This window comes from Peromyscus maniculatus, chromosome 11 (genome assembly GCF_049852395.1).
Source record: "Peromyscus maniculatus bairdii isolate BWxNUB_F1_BW_parent chromosome 11, HU_Pman_BW_mat_3.1, whole genome shotgun sequence".
Taxonomy (NCBI): Eukaryota; Metazoa; Chordata; class Mammalia; order Rodentia; family Cricetidae; genus Peromyscus; species Peromyscus maniculatus.
Genome location: NC_134862.1, coordinates 95,862,699 through 95,883,012, shown reverse-complemented (window position 1 = coordinate 95,883,012; position 20,314 = coordinate 95,862,699). Strand labels below are relative to the sequence as shown.

The following is a 20,314-nucleotide window of genomic DNA, read 5'->3' as shown; positions in this document are numbered from 1 at the left end:
CTACTGTGCAGAATCATCAATAGCCCCCAAAGTCACCATCAGCCGGCGGCTTCCAGTTCCCGTGTCTTGCAAACATGAATGAATGAATGAATGAATGAATGAATGAATGAATGAATGAATGACTCTCACAGACAGTGGAGGAGTGAGTTTAGCTGTGGGTGAGAGCCCAAGAGGAGGAAGCAAGCAGAGCCGCAGGAGCAGGTTCCAAACAGGGCCGACCATGTGTCCTGACTGAGGGTTTGTAAAGCTTGTTGCGCTGCTGCAGCATGGGCCGAGCTGGTCACTCCAGTTGTCCTACCCACGAGGTGTCCGTGCCTCTCTTCATCCCTGTGTTTGCACAGGAGTTCCGGGCACACCTTCCAGGGCCAATGAAGTATCTGGTCATTCCTCACAACTGTGTTTGCTAGAGTTGTTACATCAAAGGAGAACAAGGGGAAACAGCCAGAACACAAAACAGGGCCCCTCAGCGGTTTTGGTATTTCTGGCCTCACAACAGGACAGAACTTCAGATAGAAACAAGAACATTTCCAGGTTCTGGAGTAGGCAGAGCTGGTTCCAAGGACCAGAAACAACTCCCCATTTTCAAGGTCCTCCCATCAGAACTGCCTGCCATGTTTCTGTCTCCTGTTCTTATCACAGGGTCTGTCCCTGAAGAACCTGGGGCTCCCCAGTTACAGCTAGTCTTCACCCAGGGCTCCCCTGTCTTTGCCTCCAGAGTGCAGGGATTATGTGATACCAGGGGTGGAGATTCTGGCCTGCATGCTTGAGGAGCAAGAAGTCGACCTGCTGAGCTGGCGCCCTAACTCTGTTCTCTACTTCTGATTTCCTGATTTCTACTCAGATTATCTTCCTTTGCTTGGTTGTGAGTGCTCTTCCTAATTTCCTCAAGCAGTTCGGGTCACTGGTCAAAGGCCTTGTCCTCTACTCTGTCCTTGCTGCCCTTGTCCCCATGCACTGTTGTTGGGCCTTCCATCATCATAAGCTTATTTCCATTTTTAGTTAGGTTTGGTTTTTCTCCTGAGATGTCTTTGATTTGTGTCCTTTTCAGAAGTGCACTGTCTAAGTTTCAAATATTTGGAGGTTTCCATGTATCTGGCACTGATTTCCAGTGTAAATCTGCTCTGTCCTGAAGCACTACTTGTGTGGTTGTTTTTAAATTTGTTAAAGTGTTTTATGGTCCAGTATGTAGTATATCTTGGCATTTCTATATGAATCTGAGGAGAGTGTGTGCACCCTGCTGCTGGGGGATAAAAAGTCTATAGATGTCAATTACATCCAGTTGATTGACAGTGCTGTTCAGTTCAATTACACCCTTGTTGATTTTCTACCTGCTGGATCTGTCAGTCACTGATAAAGGGGGACAGAATTTACCAAGTACAATAGTGACTCCATCCACTTCTCCTTACCAGTTCTATGAGTTTTTGCCTCATGTATGTTGACCCTCTGACTCGAGGCACATGTACATTAATGATTGACAGCTCTTCTTGGAGACTTGACCCCTTTATCATTCTCTAATGGCTCTCATTATCCCTGGTCATTTTCCTTATTCTGAAATCTGCTTTATCCAAAATTAATATAGCTATTTCAGCTCTCTTTTGGCTAATGTAAACGTGGTGTTCCTTCCTCTGACTCTTTACATTCACTATTTGTGTTTAATACTTGAAGCAAGTTTTTAAACTATATTATTCAGGATTCCATTGTCTATTATGGGGCAATTAGACCATGCCCATCTAAAATGATTATTAATGCGTTTGGATCACTCTCTACCACCGTGGTAACTTTTTTCTTCACTACACTTGCCCTTTATTTAGTTTTAGTTTGTTTTTCCCCTTTATTTAGCCTGTCTGCAATTAATTAGCACTCAGCTGCAGTACCCAAACTATTTTCTTACAGTTGCTCCAGAGTGTGGAGTACATATTTACAGCAAATGAATCTACTTCCAAATACCACTTCATTGCTTATAGTTAAAATATTTTAACAGATTTCCCTAGTTTCTCTCTCCAGATCCTTACATGTCACATTGACGTCATTTGCTTCCCCCATTCATAGCTGTAGTCACCAATCACATTGCTGTTACTATGACTTCATAACAAAGACTATTATCTGATAGATTAAGGATAAGAAAAACTAATGATTTCATTTTCCCCTTATACCTAAAGCTACATTTCTGACCTCTATCACATTTCTTCCCTCTTTAGCATTTCATGTGGGATGGGTCTATTTGTTTTGAAGGTTAAATAAAATATTGCTATATACACTTACAAAATTGAAGCTATTCACATTGAGTTGCCAACATAAAAATAACTATCATGTGTCACACAGACAAAAGAGCTTTATAGATTCAAGGTGAATGGCTGCATGCATTACTAGCTGTTGGTAAACATGTCTGAGATGTCACTTGGAGTGTTGCAAACAGTAGGCTGGAGTTGCATTACCACCACGACACATGTGGAACAGAAAAGAGCATGACTGTAAGTGCTGAGTCCCATGGGGAAATCCAGCTCCATTGTACACAGTCCATCCAATCTGTGCTACCTGAGAAGTATTTCTTCAGACTCACACATTTGTTCTTGTTCTTGTTGTTGTTGTTTCTGAGTTTCTTTTGCACACATTCTCTCTGCACTCAGGAGCAGCACCAGCAACCACCTTCATGTTGCACAGGCAAGACAAACACAGAATGACCAGTGTAGAAGTTTTCCTGAGTTTAGTCATCAACACAGATTTTTAGGGTTAGAAGTCTCTGTTTCAAGGCAGAGTCAGATTGATCTCTGGTGACCCACTGCAGATATCTGGTGACATACCAGGATACCACGGGTTCTTCTTAAGCTTCCCCTTGTGGACTTGTGAAGTGTGGCCCCTCTTGGGAGCCAGGTCAAGGATGGAGACCCTCTCCTAGGCTTTCCTCGGCCAGAAAGTTTGGGCCAGAATTTTCTCCAATAATAGACTCTTAAGAAGGAACTAAACCTCTACGTAGTCTGATCATTCCTTCACAGTACTCAGGGTTGGTTTAGGAGCTCTCTCTTTAGCAGCTTTACTTGTTTAGCCTACATGCTGTGGAAGCATTCATTTCTTAATCAAATGCTGTTAGTCTGACTACTAGCAAAAAACTACTTCTTCTCCACCTGCCTTCTAAAGAAAAGCCAAGTCCAATGCTTCCACACTTGACCTCTGGTACAGTTATGTGGACACATCACATTCCTCTTTTCAGGGATTCAGTTAACAAACATTTACTTGGTCAAAAATCAAGTACAGAATCCCATTACCTAAAACCAAGGAAAAGGCAACCACGTTGCAAACTTCTTGAAAGCAGATGGTTAAATCTCACCAACTTGAGCTCACTGCTCAGAGCTGCCTGTGTGTACCACCCACAGACATTAAAAACGGTGTTTGCAAGCCATGGTGCTGTGTGCCTGCTGGCCCAGAACTCAGGAAGCAAGCACAGGAAGACTAACACAAGTGTGAGGGCAGCCTGGCCTGTGATGATTTCCAGGACTGTCGGGGCTGCAGTAAGACTTTGTCTCAAAAAACAAAGCAAACAAACAAACAAACAAAAACTAGTGTGAATTTAAGGAAATCTTTCAACTGATAAAAATCTTAGCGGCTAATTGTGTGTGAAGGCGTGATGGGGAACATGAGTGCAGTTGTTAAAAATCTACCTTAGAGTTCAAGTTAATCCGAGTGATAATGTGATAATGGTACCAGTATGAACCAGTGGGGTCTCTGTGGTAATCTAATCTCTTTCCTCTAGGATTTTCAGACTGTTCTACCATCTTTTGACCTCTTCTCAAAGTATGGAAAATTATATTCGAAAGCTGGACAAATTGTATAAAGGTATGCATTTTTTGCTTCAAAATATATACTAAATAAACAATCAAATGAGACCGACTGAAGTGTCAGGTACTTTAAAATAATATCATATTTATGTAAGATAAATTCCATAAATTCTCTTCATTCTAATCTGATGGTTTTCAACACTTGATTTTATTTTCAAAATATCTTCTCTAAAATGGACTAAAAATACATAAACAGAACTAACAGAAGTCGGGTATCTTCTAATTAAGTGACATAGTAAAGATTTACACAGTGCCTGAAAATATACCAGTGGTATCCAAAAAGCTAAACTGTTTCTCAGTACTATATTAATACAATATAGTTAAAGTTTCTTTACTTATTTAATATGTGATTTATTTGAAGAACCAGATGCCTCAGGGGATAAGAAAGAGTCTAGGGTCTCTGACAATTATCAAAGTAGGATAGACAGGAAAAAAGAAAAACGACTGAAATTCAAGAGCCAAATGAGCTTTCGATGATCTTATATTTATCACTAAGGTGTTTTCAAATAAAGAAATGATTGCAGTCAAGCTAAGATCATAGACTGTATTGTGTATATAGAAATGTAGTTCAATAGATATTCGGTATGTATGCACACATGTACACACATAAATTGTTTTGTAATCAAATTGCACAGTGGCTTCTAACATGGCCTCCTTAGAAACATAAGGTAGGTGCTTTTCTTCTTCTTCTTCTTCTTCTTCTTCTTCTTCTTCTTCTTCTTCTTCTTCTTCTTCTTCTTCTTCTTCTTCTTCTTCTTCTCCTCCTCCTCTTCCCCCTCCTCCTCCTCCTCTTCCTCCTCCTCCTCCTCCTCCTCCTCCTCCTCCTCCTCCTCCTCCTCCTCCTCCTCCTCCTCCTCCTCCTCCTCTTCTTCTTCTTCTTCTTCTTCTTCTTCTTCTTCTTCTTCTTCTTCTTCTTCTTCTTCTTCTTTCCAAGACAGGGTTTCTCTGCATAGCCTTAGCTGTCCTGGGACTCACTCTGTAGAACAGGCTGGTCTCAAACTCACAGAGACCCACCTGCCTCTGTCTCCTGAGTGCTGGAATTAAAGGTGTATGTCACCACTGCCCAGCTTTTGTAGTAAGCTTTTGTACAACTTAAGCAGGTATGAGATGAAATACAGTTGGAGGAAAAGGTCAAAGATAAGAAATGAGTGTGAGAATTGCCCAGTGTCCTCTCAGCTAACAGCTGAGGGAACATACTGTTCTTTGGGGAAGAGCATAGCATACATTAAAGCCTTCCCTACATTTGGTGTTCATATTTCCTCTACCACATATCTCTCTGAAGACTTCTATTTGGTTGTTAATATGTTAAAGACAGATACCAACACTCACCTCTTAACTGTTCCAAAAGAATATATGGGAATAAATGTAAAATGTTCTGAATTAGTAGAAAAATGTATATATGTATCAACAAATAGGAGCACTGTGTCAAAGGTTTAAAGTATCATTGCCATTGAATATTATTAATGTATCTGTGAGCCATAATATATTGCATATATGTGTGCAACTTTTAATTCAAGGATTTATCAATCCTATATATAATGATTTTATAAAGGAATATTTCTTGTGTGACACTGTTTCTGGGAGACATGAGCAGTCATCTATTCATGCCAGATAAAGAACTGATAACAGAAAAAAGGGATCACACACCAAAGTCCAACTTGGTGATCCAGTGAGTTTATTGGATTGTTTATGAGTACTAGTAAGGAGTTACTTACCGAAGTGTAGACACTTCAAAGCACCTGCATTGCAGAGAGCCCACCCCAACCTGACAACTCATGAAAGATGCAGCCCTGGAGCTCTCTGCATGACTTGTAGGAAGCCCAGTGGGACAGAGAGTCTACTCTCCTCAGCAGTTCTTACTTATATAACCTTAGGTAGGGAGGGCCCTTGTGAATCTGCTTGGTTTCAGGGACTTTCTGACACTTATGAGTTGTTTGCACCCTGAGTCTTAAGGAGCCTCCTTTAGAACATCCTGAGACTAAAGAAGCTTCCCTCTAGGATGAAATGTTTTAATTCAGAGGAAATTACTAAATGAAAATATTGGAACCAACTTAAATGTTCATTAATATATAGTAACTTCAGTGAGAGCACATATGGTGTAATTCTATACTGATATAAAAAGTGTTAACAAATCTTTACCTACTAATCTGACCAAGCACCTACCTTATGTTTCTAAGGAGGCCATGTTAGAAGCCACTGTGCAATTTGATTACATAACAATTTAATGTGTGTACATGTGTACATACATACCTGAATATCTATTGAACTACATTTCTAAATACTCATTTTTATGTTAAATATGTGAATATACATTTATATATTGCAGAAATGATAATGATGGCTATATCTGGCTGATAAGATTTTTCATTAACTTAATTTTTCCCAGATTCTGCTTTATATTTCAACTTATTTTTTGTTTGTTTGTTCAGGTTTTTTGTTTGTTTGTTTGTTTGTTTGAGACAGAGTTTCACTGTGTAGTCCTGGCTGTCCTGGATCTTGCTCTGTAGACCAGGCTGGCCTTGAACTCACAGAGATCTGCCTGCCTCTGCTTCCCGAGTGTTGGGATTAAAGGTGTGCACAACCACTGCCTGGCTCAACTTATTTTTAAATTTTTATTTAATAAGACAAAGTCAGTGTTAAACCAAATTATCCAGTAAGACCTAATAGTTCTCCTCTACAATTACAAACATGAGGCCATTACAATCTCCTTAATCATGGTAACTTAAGATACAGTTATTTTATCTGAAGATAAAATACTTGCTAAATTATTTATGGTGAAAGATAAGAGCAAGAGAAACAAATGTTTCACATTGGTTCTAATTAAAAAGCCTGGGCAATGCAAAGATGACACAAATGTGTGGCAGAATTTAAATTAATGATTGATGACTGCTCTTAGTGTTTTAAGTATTTATGAATTAGCAATATTATTAATTTCTTTAATTTACCTTTGTAACTGGTCACCTAAATCAGAATATGCTGGGCCCTGTTGGTATTGTGCTGTCTTTTCAGCCCCATCCACCCCCCAGACAGGAAGTCTCTAATGAGTAGAGTGGAAAGACATTGTCACAAAAAGCTGAGATCATTGTATTTATGAATGAGGCCCCATGTGGCATGCGTGGGAGTTTTCCTGCATTATGTTTTGATGAATATCCCCAGTCTTCTTTGGAATGGGCTTTGGTCCAGCCTGTCTTCCTGCTAAAATGTGGTTCCATTTGGAAGTCAAATGAGATGAGTTTTAATTAAATGATTGGTTAGACAGGAAAAGCAATGTACATTATTTCCCCTCCAGTATATGAATGGCTCAAAAATTGAAAATGAAAAATAAGTATAGTTGACACCTGAGTTGGGAAAAGAAAAAATGGAAACTTCCATTGTCTTTGTACAGAGGAAACAATATTCTAGCAACTGGGTAAGGAAAATGAGGGAAGAATGATAAGCAAGCTGTTAAGCTACACATTTGCCTGCTAGGGGTTAAAATTTTAAGCCACTAAAAAAATTACAAAGCAAATTTGTAACTTTCAGTTTAGACAGAGTGAGCTGGCAAAGAGCAAAGTGAAGACACTTCTGTATCACTCTCTGGGAAACTGTCTTCATACTGAAGGTTCTGTTTGTCACTCAGCCATCAGCTCAGGGGAGGGGTTTCCTGTGTTGTTCAGTGACTGAGGCAGTAACTGTTAGACACGGCATGTACTCGTGACACCTGTCTTCAAGATTGCTAACCCGGATGTGCTGTCAGAGGCATCAGAGGGCAGGGAGAGTAAGTGAGAATGTCAGAGAGCCAAGCAGGGTCTTGGCTTCCTAGACAGGGCCTGGGCTAAAGCTAAGAGCACTTGGTGGAGAGCGTGAGAACTGGTTTTAACACAGTGCTCTTTCCTCTCAGTGTGCTGCTGGGTTTTAGAGAATGGAAGAGGATGTCACGTGGAAACACAGTGAAGACGAAGGGAGCACAAACAGAAGATGACCATGCCCAGAGGTCCAGGCTCTACCTGCGTGGCTGATGAACAACCTTGATCTCAGTCCTCTACCTCTGTGTGCTCTCATGAGCGTCCCCTCCCTCCCTCCCTCCCCCCTCTTCCCCTGCTATCCCCCTCCCTTCCCCTCTCCCCCTGCTCTCTCCCTCCTCCCCCAACTCCAGTTCTTTCTCTTGCTCTCACTCTCTCATGTGTCAGAAGAAAAGCTTAAAAACATTTCTGGTTCATTATAAGACTTTCTAGTTTGAAAGGAAAATACAAAGGAGGCTCTTATAAGAACTAATCAGATTTACTAATAAGCCAGACTCAATATGATCAATAAACTATGACATTCATTTTACAGCTTGTGTGTATTGTGTGTGGGAGGTTACATGTATGTTTCATGTGTGGTATTTATGTGGGTGAAGGGGGTATATGGGAGTATGTGGTATGTGTAGTAGTGGGTGTATGGAGGTGTTTCAGATTTCCTCATTTATCTTTTGAGACAAACACCTTTGAGAATACCTGTAACAGCTATAGCCTTCCTACCCAAAGTGTCATAAGTGGCCTATTGAAGTGACCATATTCTAACCCCCATCACTCTACTTACAAGCGATGAACAGCTTTAGTTTCAGTTCCTTTGTTACTGGACAGCAATTAAAAATAGCTAACATGTGAGTAGGATGACACATGATTTGAAGTATGGATAGTAGGGAATTAGTTAGCTTGAAAGTTCTTCCCTGAGAGAAATAATGACACATCCCAACCATGCCTCCATGTCTGTAGTTTGACACTATTCCTGAGAGACATGGACAAACCTCTTTCAGCCCAGGCAGGGAACCAACAAGAGATCGAAGGAAGGATACCATCGCAATCCAGCCTGACGATACCATCGAAATGCAGCTTGATGAGCCAGTGAGTTTTATTGAGGTTACTTATAGGAACAGAAATAGCTCAATGAAAGACAACTGCATCCCCAAACCCCCACCCCGGCAAGGGTGACAACTCATGAAGGCTGGAAACCTAGAGCCCACTACACAATTTGCAGGCAGCTTTCAAGTTCAAGACTCTTTACAGGCAGCTCTGTTGGCCTGAACCCCTTCAGGGAACTCAGATTGTCTGGGCGTGTCTCAGCAATCCTTACCCTAACTTTTATAAGCTTACAAGAGGGCGGAGACTAATGCATCTGGTCAGTTTCAGAGACTTCCTGAAACTTTTGAGTTGTTTAGTTTCTGAGTCTTAACATCTCCTTGCATCAGAAGAAATTGCTACACAACAAATGTCCTTGAACTTGAGATACAACAGATACAGAGTAGTGGGTATGTGAGCCAGACTCAGGTGTTCTCAATTGAGAAAGGCATTTGTAGGCCTGCTGAGAAGGGAGCAGTAACAAGGTCACCTGGTTTTGTGGCTCTGGCTGTTCCTGTATGACTCTGAGTTGTGGCTTATTAAGAAGCCAGGCTCTAATAAAGTTCCTATTTGTTCCAAAAGGCTTGAGTTTTCCTAGGATATTTATGTTAAATAAACAACTGAGGTTCCCATGTCCTTTGGTATCATCCCAAATGCATCTTCACAGTAAAATTTTATACTAGGGCTAGCGTGGTGGTGAATACTGATTGTCAACTTAGCAGGGTCTAGAATCACTTAGGAGACACTTTCTCTGCAAGCATGAGGACCTGAGGTCAGATTTCTAGCACCCATGTAAAAAAGCAGAGCCTGGCTGTGCAAACATGTAAACTCAGTGCTGGGGGTTGGAAACGGGCCTATTCTGAGTATTTGCTGGTCTCTCAGCCTGGCTAAAATAGTGAACTTCATGTTCAGTGAGAAGGTCCTATCTCAAGGGAATAAGGTAGAGAGTAAGAAAGAAAGATACCCAATATCCTTCTCAAGCCTCTGCATGCTCACACATGGCCATGTGTGCAGGCTCACTCATGTGTATGTACCATACATATAAAACATACACTGCAATCATTTGGCAATAGATAAATGATCTGCTGTTTTTGTTTGTTTGTTTGTTTGTTTGTTTGAAAAAAAGAATTGTTTGGGTGGGAGCTCCACCTCAACCCCTGGCACCCTGACATCCCTATACCCAAAGAGTCTGGAGTATTTGGAAGGAGTCTGGTGGAAGATCCACCTCAACTCCCCTCCCTTATCTCTTTCCTAAACCCGCCCCTTCAGAGCCCGCCAAACACAGCTCCTCCCCCAGGGAGGCTCAAGACAACTCCCACGGGGTATATAAGCTGCATCCCAGAAAACAGACATGTACTTCTTCCCTCTGGAATCCCAGTCTCCTCTCTGTGGGGTGGGGAAGCACCCAGGAATGCTTACCCATTAAACCTGGGTTTTTCCAATTTGGTCTGATTTGGTTTGCTGCGCCAGCAGAGAGGCCTTCAGAGTGCAAAAAACTTATCAAGAATATCCTTTCATTATTTTTAAAATTGCAAACTATTGCATCATTAGTAAATTGATTATAATAAACTATTAATTTTTACATACTAATTTAGTTAATGGCCTAAAATGCAGAGATATTTTGAAATATTTATTTTTGTCAGTGTGGAAGCACAAACATATCCTAAGCAAAAAACATTTCCCTGAATAATGATTTTGCTTAAAAACATTTCCTTTTACCAAGTAGGTAGAGCACACTTTACAGACTTTGCATGAGTAAAAAAGGAAGCGAGGAGGCCCAGAATGTCTGTCTCTGACTTCTTCCCGCAGCTACTTGCTGAGACCCTTACCCATCCCTATAGGGAGCTCAGGCAGGCAGGAAGAAGACACAAAGCCATTTGCTTCTTTCTATGTGTGCAGATGGGCCTTGGCCAGAAACTTCAGGAGACAACAGGTAAGAAACCTGAAGGTCCAAGGACACACACAGCAAACAGTTGGGTGGTTTTTTTGTTTTGTTTTGTTTTGTTTGCTGCTCCTATTATAAAGAAGTAAATTTTGTTAGAACAAATGTCAACCAGGAAAGAAACATAACATGCAAGCCCCTGTGCTTGACTATGTTAAGAAGACATCAGTGAGGCCAAGACACCAGAGAGGTGTGAGCCTCACCTGCTCCACCACTCTTCCCCTGGAGGCATCTCTGGTTTTTAAACACTGCAGAAGCAAGGAACTAAAATCCAGGCAAACGATGACAGAGAGGAAGCCACCGTTGTAGTCTCATGGCACTAGGGAGCTAGAGACAGAGTTCACAGGTGTGTGAGAGGTAGAATCAGTAATAAAATAGAGACTACAAAAGAGAACCATCACCTCTAAAATCAAATTCACTAATGCATGATGATCCCATGGATGCTGAGTCAAGACCGCTGGACACAAAATACACATCCAGACAATTGTTTTATTCATTTAGGGCTAAAACTACATGACTTACCCCTGTAGTTTGAGTTCTTCTTCTAGTCACTATTAGCACCGGAGTCTTCCTAGTCCATTTGCAATTCTCTATTCCTTCACCTAAGTTATAGATGTATTATTAATCATGAATTACATAATGTCTTGAAAGGATATTTAACTTTATCAAGTACATAAGGCAAGAATGCAAGGAGATAAGGCAAATACCATGTCCCTGGCGAACATTATCTCTGAAAATGCCAGTCTTCAGCTTCCTCATCTGGTTCTGTGCACTAAAAAGGGGCTGGCCAATGCATTTTGTCTTCTTTCTGAGAGAAGCTGGAATGAAATTCCCACCAGACAGTGACGGTTTACAGCTGTAAAACTCATACAGAAGACAAGCAGAGCCACATTCTTCTCAAGGCTCCTCCTTTGGTCAACCATAACTGACTATTTCAAGTGCCAATGACACTATACCTGCTGTCTTGGCAACACTTCTTGCCTAGCTTGCCTAGTCTCAATTTTATCACCTGAAAACTTGAATAATAATTCTTTGAGGGCTATCAAAGGGTCAAAGTCACTTAGCTTGTCCCTTCTGTTTCAACATTTTCTCAATAAATAATTGTTCACATTGTTTGGATTGCTAGAGTACTGTCTGGGGTTGACAGAAATAAACAGGGAGATGTCATGACATAGACAGTGGTTATCTTGAAACAAAGACATGCACTGGAAGCTTCCCACACCCATATTTTCTTGTCACTGTTGTCTTTCTCTTTCTTACTAACTGCCTTCTTGACCTAACTTTCCTCCTCTATAGCTCTACCAAAAGTCAACACCACTTGTTTAGAATGATTGTGAGCACTGAACAGCTGGACAACCACACCTATCATCGCACGTTTCATCTAGATTTTCTCTTTCACCACTGTCATCACGTAGCATGTGGCCTTGGGCTAGCCTTTGTAGACATCACAACACATGTCTGAAGCAACAGATTGAAAGAGGCTTTGTTTTGTCTCACAGTTTCAGAAGACTTAGTCCATGGCTGCTGGCCCCTGGCTTGAGCAGAACCCAGTAGCAGTGGGGATCTGTGACAGAGAACCTTCTTGATCATGTGGTGGACAGGAAGCAGACAGAACAATGAAGAGGAGCTGGACATGCCTTGGATACCGCTCCTAAGAACATGTCTATAGTGGCCTCCTTCTTCCAGGTAGGCCTCACTTCTCAAAGTAGTGCCAGTGTCGGGGCCAAGGCTTCACACAGCAGCGTATGGGAGACATTCTGTCTTCAAACCACACAAGGCTTCACACAGCAGCTTATGGGAGACATTCTGTCTTCAAACAACTGCAACATTCGATTTCTAAAACTGCATCATATCTCACAGAAAGGATGATGTATATTTCAAAAGTTTCTGTGGACTGTCATAAGCCTCAGTGATGGCTAGTGGTGGTGTAGTGTTGTTTTCTGAGGTGCATGTATTCATAATGGGAAGTTTGGTTTACACCTCTGTTTTTGCATGAAACTTTTGTACCATGTTACGATCTTCAGTTTATACATACACTAAATGGTAAGGACATTCTCATGAAGTGAAAAGCCAATGATAATTGTGTGTTCACATTAGCTCTTGTGTCTCAAATTTTACAAACATTACAAGTAATAACCTTTTATATTTCAAAATCTGTGCCCTTACATTTGATAATTCCTACTGGAAAAATAAGCCAAATTTTAAAAAAAAAAGCCTTGGCAGACAAAAGCAAATCTGAACAGTAAATTGGACAGCCTCATACAATGGGGCATTCATGCTACACATTTTGACTGCCTAAAGTTAATTTAAGCCATTTAAAATGTATTTGAATCTAGGTACGGTGGTTTCTGTCTATAATCTCCAGACTCAGGAGACTGAGGCGAAAGAATCATTCCAAGTTCAAGGCCAGCCTAAGTTCCTAATGAATTTTAGGCCAGTCAGAGCGACATAGCAAGTTACTATCTCAAAAAGGGCAGGGGAGGGCTGGGAAGATGGCTCAAGCCTGACAACCTGAGTTCAGATCCCCAGAAACTGCAAAAGCTAGATGCAGGTGCATGTGTCTACAACTGCAGTGTTCCCAAGGAGAGATGGGAGGCAGAAACCAGAGAATCCCTTGGAGGCTCAGAGCCAGCTAGATGTGGTACACAGCACAGGGGTAAACAGAGAGAGAGAGACCCTGCCTTAGGCAAACTATGAGATGAGAAATGTCACCTGAGATTGCCCTCTGACCTCCACACACACCACAGGGTGTGCATGTGCTCTCACACACTATGTTGTATGCACACATCATACACACACATTCACAAAAATTAATACTTTTAAGTGCATATATGTACACTTTGCCCATCTTTTGGCATCTATAATGGTTAATAATGAAATATCTGTCTCATGGGGAATTCACAATTCTTTTCATTAGTATTTCCAAAACTGTGTGAATTTAGGAATATCATTCCCATATTCAGCAAAGAAATTAAGACAGGGAAACAGCAAGCTAGAGAGTGCACTCAGATCTAAACTGAGGTTCCAGCTCTGCCTATGGTTGCTTTGCGTGGTTGAGAGCAGTCCTCTGGGGCCATGCTATGTCCTCAGCATGTGCCACCGAGCATGTGCCCATTAGCTGGTCCCTTGAGTGGTGCATTCTCTGGCAGTCCTGGGTGTGGCCACAGCTATCCCTTTGGCTATACATTTCAGGCCCAGCTATCCACTGACTCCCTTGTAATGTTGTTGTGAAGGAAAGTGATGCTTGCTTGCTTTTTGTTATCCTTGTAGCAAATCATTTTATTCTCATGAGACAAAGTACAAGGAAGGGAACAAGACAAAACCTGAAATCACATTTTCATGTGAAAAGCACAGTTATTTTTAAGTAGTGTGTGGTGGTGTATATGTACATGTGTGTTTGTGCAAATGTGGGCACATGACAAACATTAGAATGTACTTAAGACATTTGAAACATTTCATCAGACATCACCCACGGGAACTCGGTGTTCCCGCACTTTTGCTACCGTGCTTTCTGGACTTCTTATGCCGAAGCATTCACTCTCCCTTTAAGGAAAAATGCATAGAAACAAAGAGAACATCGGAAAGAGGAAAAGGCAATGATAGCGTGTTGGGAAGAGAAGCCACAGCTTAAGTAGTGTCTTCCACCTTCATCATCATGCTTCCAAATAAGTCTCTCTGCTCTTCCTGAACTGGCAAATAAAAAAGTCAACTCAAGATCTGTGTATGTGCTGCTCCCGATGAGCCTCGCCATCTGTCTGCAGCATGCCCCTCATACCAGCCTGAAGACGGGCTGCAGGGAGAATTGAGACTTCAGAAGTCCACAGCAGAACCCAGACGCCTTTTTCTTCTGGATGCCAGGCTTTGATCCCTCTTCTGTGATCTTCTCCCACCTCCTGAACTCTGTGACAAGGATGCTGATTGCTGCTGGGACAGTACCTAATCACATGCCTAACCTTCCAACTGGTTTCAAATATACAGCCCAAATGGGTTTAACAAGTTTCATTTTGGCAAGGACTGCTTGTTCAGATATACCAAAATTTACAATACCAAATTCTGGTGGGTTTTGTTGTTGTTGTTTTGAGACAGGGTTTCTCTGTTTCTCTGTGTAACAGCCCTAGCTGTCCTGGAACTCACTTTGTAAACTATGCTGGCCTCGAACTCACGGAGATCCCCCCTGCATCCGCCTCCCAAGTGCTGGGATTAAAGGCGTGTGCAACCATGCCCAGCCGCAAGTTCTGATTTTGTTTTGTTTGTTTTTCAACACAAAGTTTTTCTGTGTAGCTTTGGAGCCTCTCCTGGAACTTGCTCTGTAGACCAGGCTGGCCTCAAACTCACAGAGATATGCCTGGCTCTGCCTCGAGAGTGCTGGGATTAAAACTACTGCTCGGCTTCACATTCTGATTTTTAAAAGATGTTTGTGATGATTAATCTTGTCAACTAGAGTCACGGTAGAAACAAATATCTAGACACAGATGTGAGAAGTTGTTTAAATTACGTTAGCTGAGATGGGGAGACTCACCTGCATGTAAGCTGTATTATTCTCTGAGCTAGAGTCCCAGTCTGAACACAGAAGAAACTGAGCTAAGCAAGGCTCCTCTGTATCTGCCTCTTATTGGGGACCCAGGAAGACCAGTCCTCCTGATCTTATCACCATGGGTCCTAGGCCACTATGAACTGTATTAGACCAGCTCTCCTGGTATATCACCATGGGTCCTTGGCCACAATGGACTGCATTAGACCAGCCCTCCTGATCTTGTCACCATGGGTCCTAGGATACGATGGACTGTATTAGGCCAGCCCTCCTGGTACATCACCATGGGTCCTTGGCCACAATGGACTGTATTCCCTGGAAGTATAAGTCAAAATAAACTTCCTCCTTTACATTGCTGTTGCCAGGTGATTTGTCATAGCAACAAATAACTATAATAATGTTTAATTTCAAATGTATATTTAAGAAGACTTATAAATATTTCCTAAAAAAATACATGGTAGAGTTCAGACATTGCCTTATATTGGAAAGGAACTTCAGTAAGAGCACTATAAATTTATCTAATAATTGTGTATCTTTGTACATTTGATTTTATTGCAAGTGGTCTTACCATATAGAAGGTAAAGTTTTCCATTGTTAGAGATTTGAGGATGTATGGGAAAATTCCCAGGAAATTGTTTACCCTCATTCTCCACATTGGCCAGAAACCTTCCTGGGAATTCCATTATCTCTGCCTGAAGCCCTCCATGTCTTAGAAATCCATACCTCTTGGGAGAGGGTTTTCCGTCGCGGGTTTCTGTAACTGCTCACAGGCCTATGTCATGGGGAGCCTGTGCTCTAGCTTACTGGTTCTAACCTAGTGCTTCAGAACAAGCTGGTGCTCTGCTCTACATGGCTGTCCTTGGCACAGTGGGAAAGACACCCACGGGTTCTCTCTCTTCCATGTTAACACCTTTAGGCTCCTCAAGTCTGCCCTTTGCTTGGCTCCACTTATTCTTCATGACAGACAGTGCATATCCTAACTCTCACATCCACTCTCCTGGGCTTAGCAGCCTTTCTGTGGATGGCTAACCACCCACTGCCTCTGAATTGGAAACCAAGTTGAAACCTATTTCCCATCATTCCAAGTTTCAATAAAATAAAGTTCAATGGAGACAGCATCAGAGATTAAGCTTTTTAATACTTTGAGCATGCCCTGATTGGGGTTCTGGTCCAAGATTGATGTCAGTGTCTCCTCGGTTTCAAATTAAGATAAGGAATTATAATAGGGTGGCAACTGTGTCCTTGATAGCTCAGATTCCATTAGAAAGAACTGTTCTGAGCTGGTCACAGGAGCAAAATACCTGTAATTGGCAAAATCCTTAGTGCTAATTTGTTAAGGGACAATGCCAATGAAATTCTGTGGCTTCATGAGAGCATTGTATGGATTTGTATTTCATTTAGCTCAAGATATGACTAATCAGCTTTTTATTTAAGTCCTTGTATTTCACAGCTACATCCAACACCTTGAACCTAGAACATTCTTACCCAAGAGTGGTATATAATTAAAGTTCACATCAGATTTTGATTAGAAGCGTTCTGACTTTACAGAAGATTTCTTGAAGAATATATTGCTCAGAGCCCTGACTTCCTCTCTCATTCTTTGTCATCTTGTGCCAAGAGATCTGCAGAACATTCTGTCTCTGTTGAATGAGATCATGCACACTGACTGCCAAACTCTGGAAAGGCCAATAGTGTGCAGCTTCCATCCGTCAACACCAGGAAAACTGAAATGTAAGGATCACAAATCACTCAGACAACTTTGTGAATTTTTCTTTGGGGGTAGCTTTTTGAGATAATACTAGTTAGAAAAACACAATGATTCAAACGAGTATAAAGTCTAGTAGATATTTTTAAATCATAAAGCTGATCTCAAACAATTATAGCACCTAATTCTTTCCCCACCCCATTTGCCTATGCATTTTATAGTCAGTGTTAACATGGACTAAATACCAAATGTCTCCCAGGGCTGTGATTTACTGCAGTAGCAACTTTTTTCTTTAGTTAAGAACCAAGAATGATGGTCTAAATCCCTTTATTTGAAAAATGGAAAAGGCCTATGCTGTAGAATATTTTTTAACTATGTAAAGATGTGTTGCATTTGTTTAATTAAGTAAAGATGTGTTGCTGTTTTACCTTGCCTACTTGAGGCACCTGATTGGTCTAATAAAAAGCTGAATGACCAATAGTGAGGGTGAAAGTATAGGCAGGACTTCTGGGCATGGAGAGTAAGTAGGAGGAAGAATTTAGACTGGGGGAGATGGGAAGAGAGAAAAAGAGTTACCAGGGAGATGCCAGGGGCTAGACAGACAGACACAGAGAAAGCAGGAAAGTAGGACATACAGAATGAAAGAAAGATATAAAGTCCCAAGGCAAAACATAGATGAATAGAAACAGGTTAAGTTAAAAGAGCTAGTGGGACAAGCCTAAGCTAAGGCTGAGCATTCACAATTAATAATAAGTCTGCGTGTCTTTATTTAGGAGCTGTTGGCAGCCCAAAGAAAAAGCCAACTACAGGCCTGCAAGATGGCGTGCAGGCCGAAGGCACCTGCCACCAAGACAGACAACCTGGATTTGGTTCCCAGGGCCCACATGGTAAAAAGAAAGAAGTAACTCCCACAAGTTGTCATCTGACCTCCAGTCACAGCCTGTGCTCATCCCAAAAATTTTAAAATGTAATTCAAAGTTTAGGGATGTACAGGGATAGCTGAGAAGTTAAGAGCACATACTGCTCCTGCAGAGGACCCAAGCTGAGTCGCTGGTACCCAGAGAGGTGGTTTACAACTATTTGTAATTCCATCTCCATAGGATCCGGTATCCCCATCCCATGCTGGGTTTCATAACCTATCGAGGACTATGGGGGTCCAGCCCCTCGATAGTCCCCTCCCAGGGTCCGCGGAAGGCTCTATCAACCAGCTGAGGATCTATTCTTTAGGGTCGGTAAATCAGTCTACGCACGCAGAGTCCGTTGGTCCATTCGCTTTAATTCCTCTGGCATAACATCCTTCATACACAGCTTTAGTTCTGTTCTCATGTCTAGCTCCTTTCTTGCCTGATTTTTCTATATTTATCTACTGTCCCCTCTAAGTTCTATCTTAATTCCTTCATCTAGTTCTGTCCCTTCTAGGTTCTCATCTATCTAGTTCTTTCCCCTATCAGCTCCTCTCCCGTCTCCTTCTCTCTCATTTGGCTCTTCCTCATCTTGTTCTTCCCCATCTGGCTCTTCCTCATCTTCCATCTCGTTCCTCTAGTCCTCTCTTTTAGCTCTTCAATCTAGTTCTTCCCCATCTCAGTTCGTTCCTCTCAAGTTCTTACCCATCTAGTTCTTCCATTCTCTTCTCTCTTCTCTGTCCTCTCCTGCCCTGGGAGTTCTGGTATATATATACTTACAAGCAGTATTTCCTTAGCAGTGCAAAGCCAGGCTTCCAGGGTCAAATGGAGGGATGATAAGAATAGGCTTAACTGACACATCCGCCAGGCCTTCTCAACCAGGTAACCTGGATGCTTAAGTCTGTTCTTAGAGAGTACAGAGGTATCTCTGATAAGGTACTTTCCTCCATCCGGTGATGGACCTGGCCGGATGCTACCAATAATGATAATTACAGGGAGGCTTGAACTGGGAGTTCTGGCTGAGCATAGCTGTTAGCACAGAAGGTTATCTAAATATTCCTAGAAGTGGTTAGGTAAGTAGTTAGAGGTCTATAAAGTTAGTAAGGCTGTAAGAAAGGAGGGGTCTGAGCTAAATTGTGTAAAGCTATTACTTAATGTCTACCTGACCTAGGCGGTGTCCCCTTGTGGAATTTACCTTAAGTCAGGAGACTCGCCTGTGGCTTGTTATCATTGTTAGTCCACCTGGGACTAACAATGGGCGCCCACCTGGGTGGTGTTTCCTGTAGTCCTTGAAAGTGGCCAAGGGAGATATCTGATTCCAGAGAAAGCCTTTCCCTGAGGCTGTTCTCCAAATTACCTGGAATGTGTATGTCCAGAGAGTGCTCAGTCTACACTGTTAGTCCTTCTTAGGGAAAAGTCAATTGGGAAAGCTATGAAGGCACACATGATTTTCATAACAGAATACAGCTGATATATAACAAGCCAAGTAACACCAAAAACTCCTTGGGATTTGGCTTCCTCTGGAGGAATTCCATGATCTCTCCAGGTAGTGACTTTGCCATAACCAGCTGAGTTCTTATGATATATTCCTGCGGCCTGCAACAATAACCTGCTCTCTCTCTCTCTCTCTCTCCCTCTCTCTCTCCCTCTCCCCCCCCCCCTCTCTCTCTCTCACACACACACACACACACACACACACACACACACACACACACAATTAAAAACAATATGGGAAAACATATTTCAGTGATTCTCTTTGGTGATAACACTGCTTTACAGGTGAACTCTAGGAAGACTTTTGATGAATATAAGAAAGTTCTGAAGCAAAATGAATCAACACCTCAGACAGAATACTGCTGAGTTATAGGACGGAGGTATGGGGTAAGTCTTAAGCATACCTGGAATTGGAAGGAAGACAATTTGTTCTGATTGCATTCACTCTGAAATGAATGTATGATAGTTACATCAAAATGTCTCACAACAGTTCTGTATGTAGACACTGGGCCTGGAGGTCTGGGTTCTACCAATTATAAGTAATTAATGGGATTCTTTTTAATAACTTGTTGACACCAAAGTGTAGAGGGGTCAGCAGATACAGGAAATCATTTATTCTAAGTGACTAGCTGATAACACAAACCTTCTGCTGATTGGTTGTGTTCCCGAATGAAACACTACTCCTAAACACTTCACTTCTCTGTTGGCCATCTTGTTGCATTGACTTGACACATCAGGATATCTTGGGGTGGACTTCTTCCTCATTTCAGAGTGGTCAAGAAACAGTCATAATCCCATTACCACTGCCATGACTGTCCTTCTAAGCCTGCATTGATGCAATCAGGTGGATTAGCATCCTAAATCTAAAATTCTGAGAATGGGACAGTCCACTGGGATGATTGATAGGAGAGTATAATGAGAAGTAGCACCATGGAAGACTGATGGTGAGCCACCCTGAGCAGAAGCCATGTTTATCTCCAGTACTCCCAGGAAAAAGAGCTTAAAAGAGAATGTAGTTTAGAGTGGATGACCAAATAACCATTGCTTG

At 41.8% G+C, this 20,314-nt stretch overlaps 1 protein-coding gene across 1 annotated transcript in view; it reads left to right on the top strand.

Annotated features, from left to right (window-relative positions):
- Spata17 (spermatogenesis associated 17) overlaps positions 1-8,144 on the top strand; it is a 177,154-nt gene extending 169,010 nt beyond the window's left edge. The window contains 2 exon segments of the mRNA XM_042258816.2: positions 3,749-3,831; positions 7,714-8,144. Coding sequence (XP_042114750.2) covers positions 3,749-3,829 — 81 coding nt within the window. The 3' untranslated portion in view covers positions 3,830-3,831; positions 7,714-8,144.
- The last annotated feature ends 12,170 nt before the right edge of the window (positions 8,145-20,314 follow it).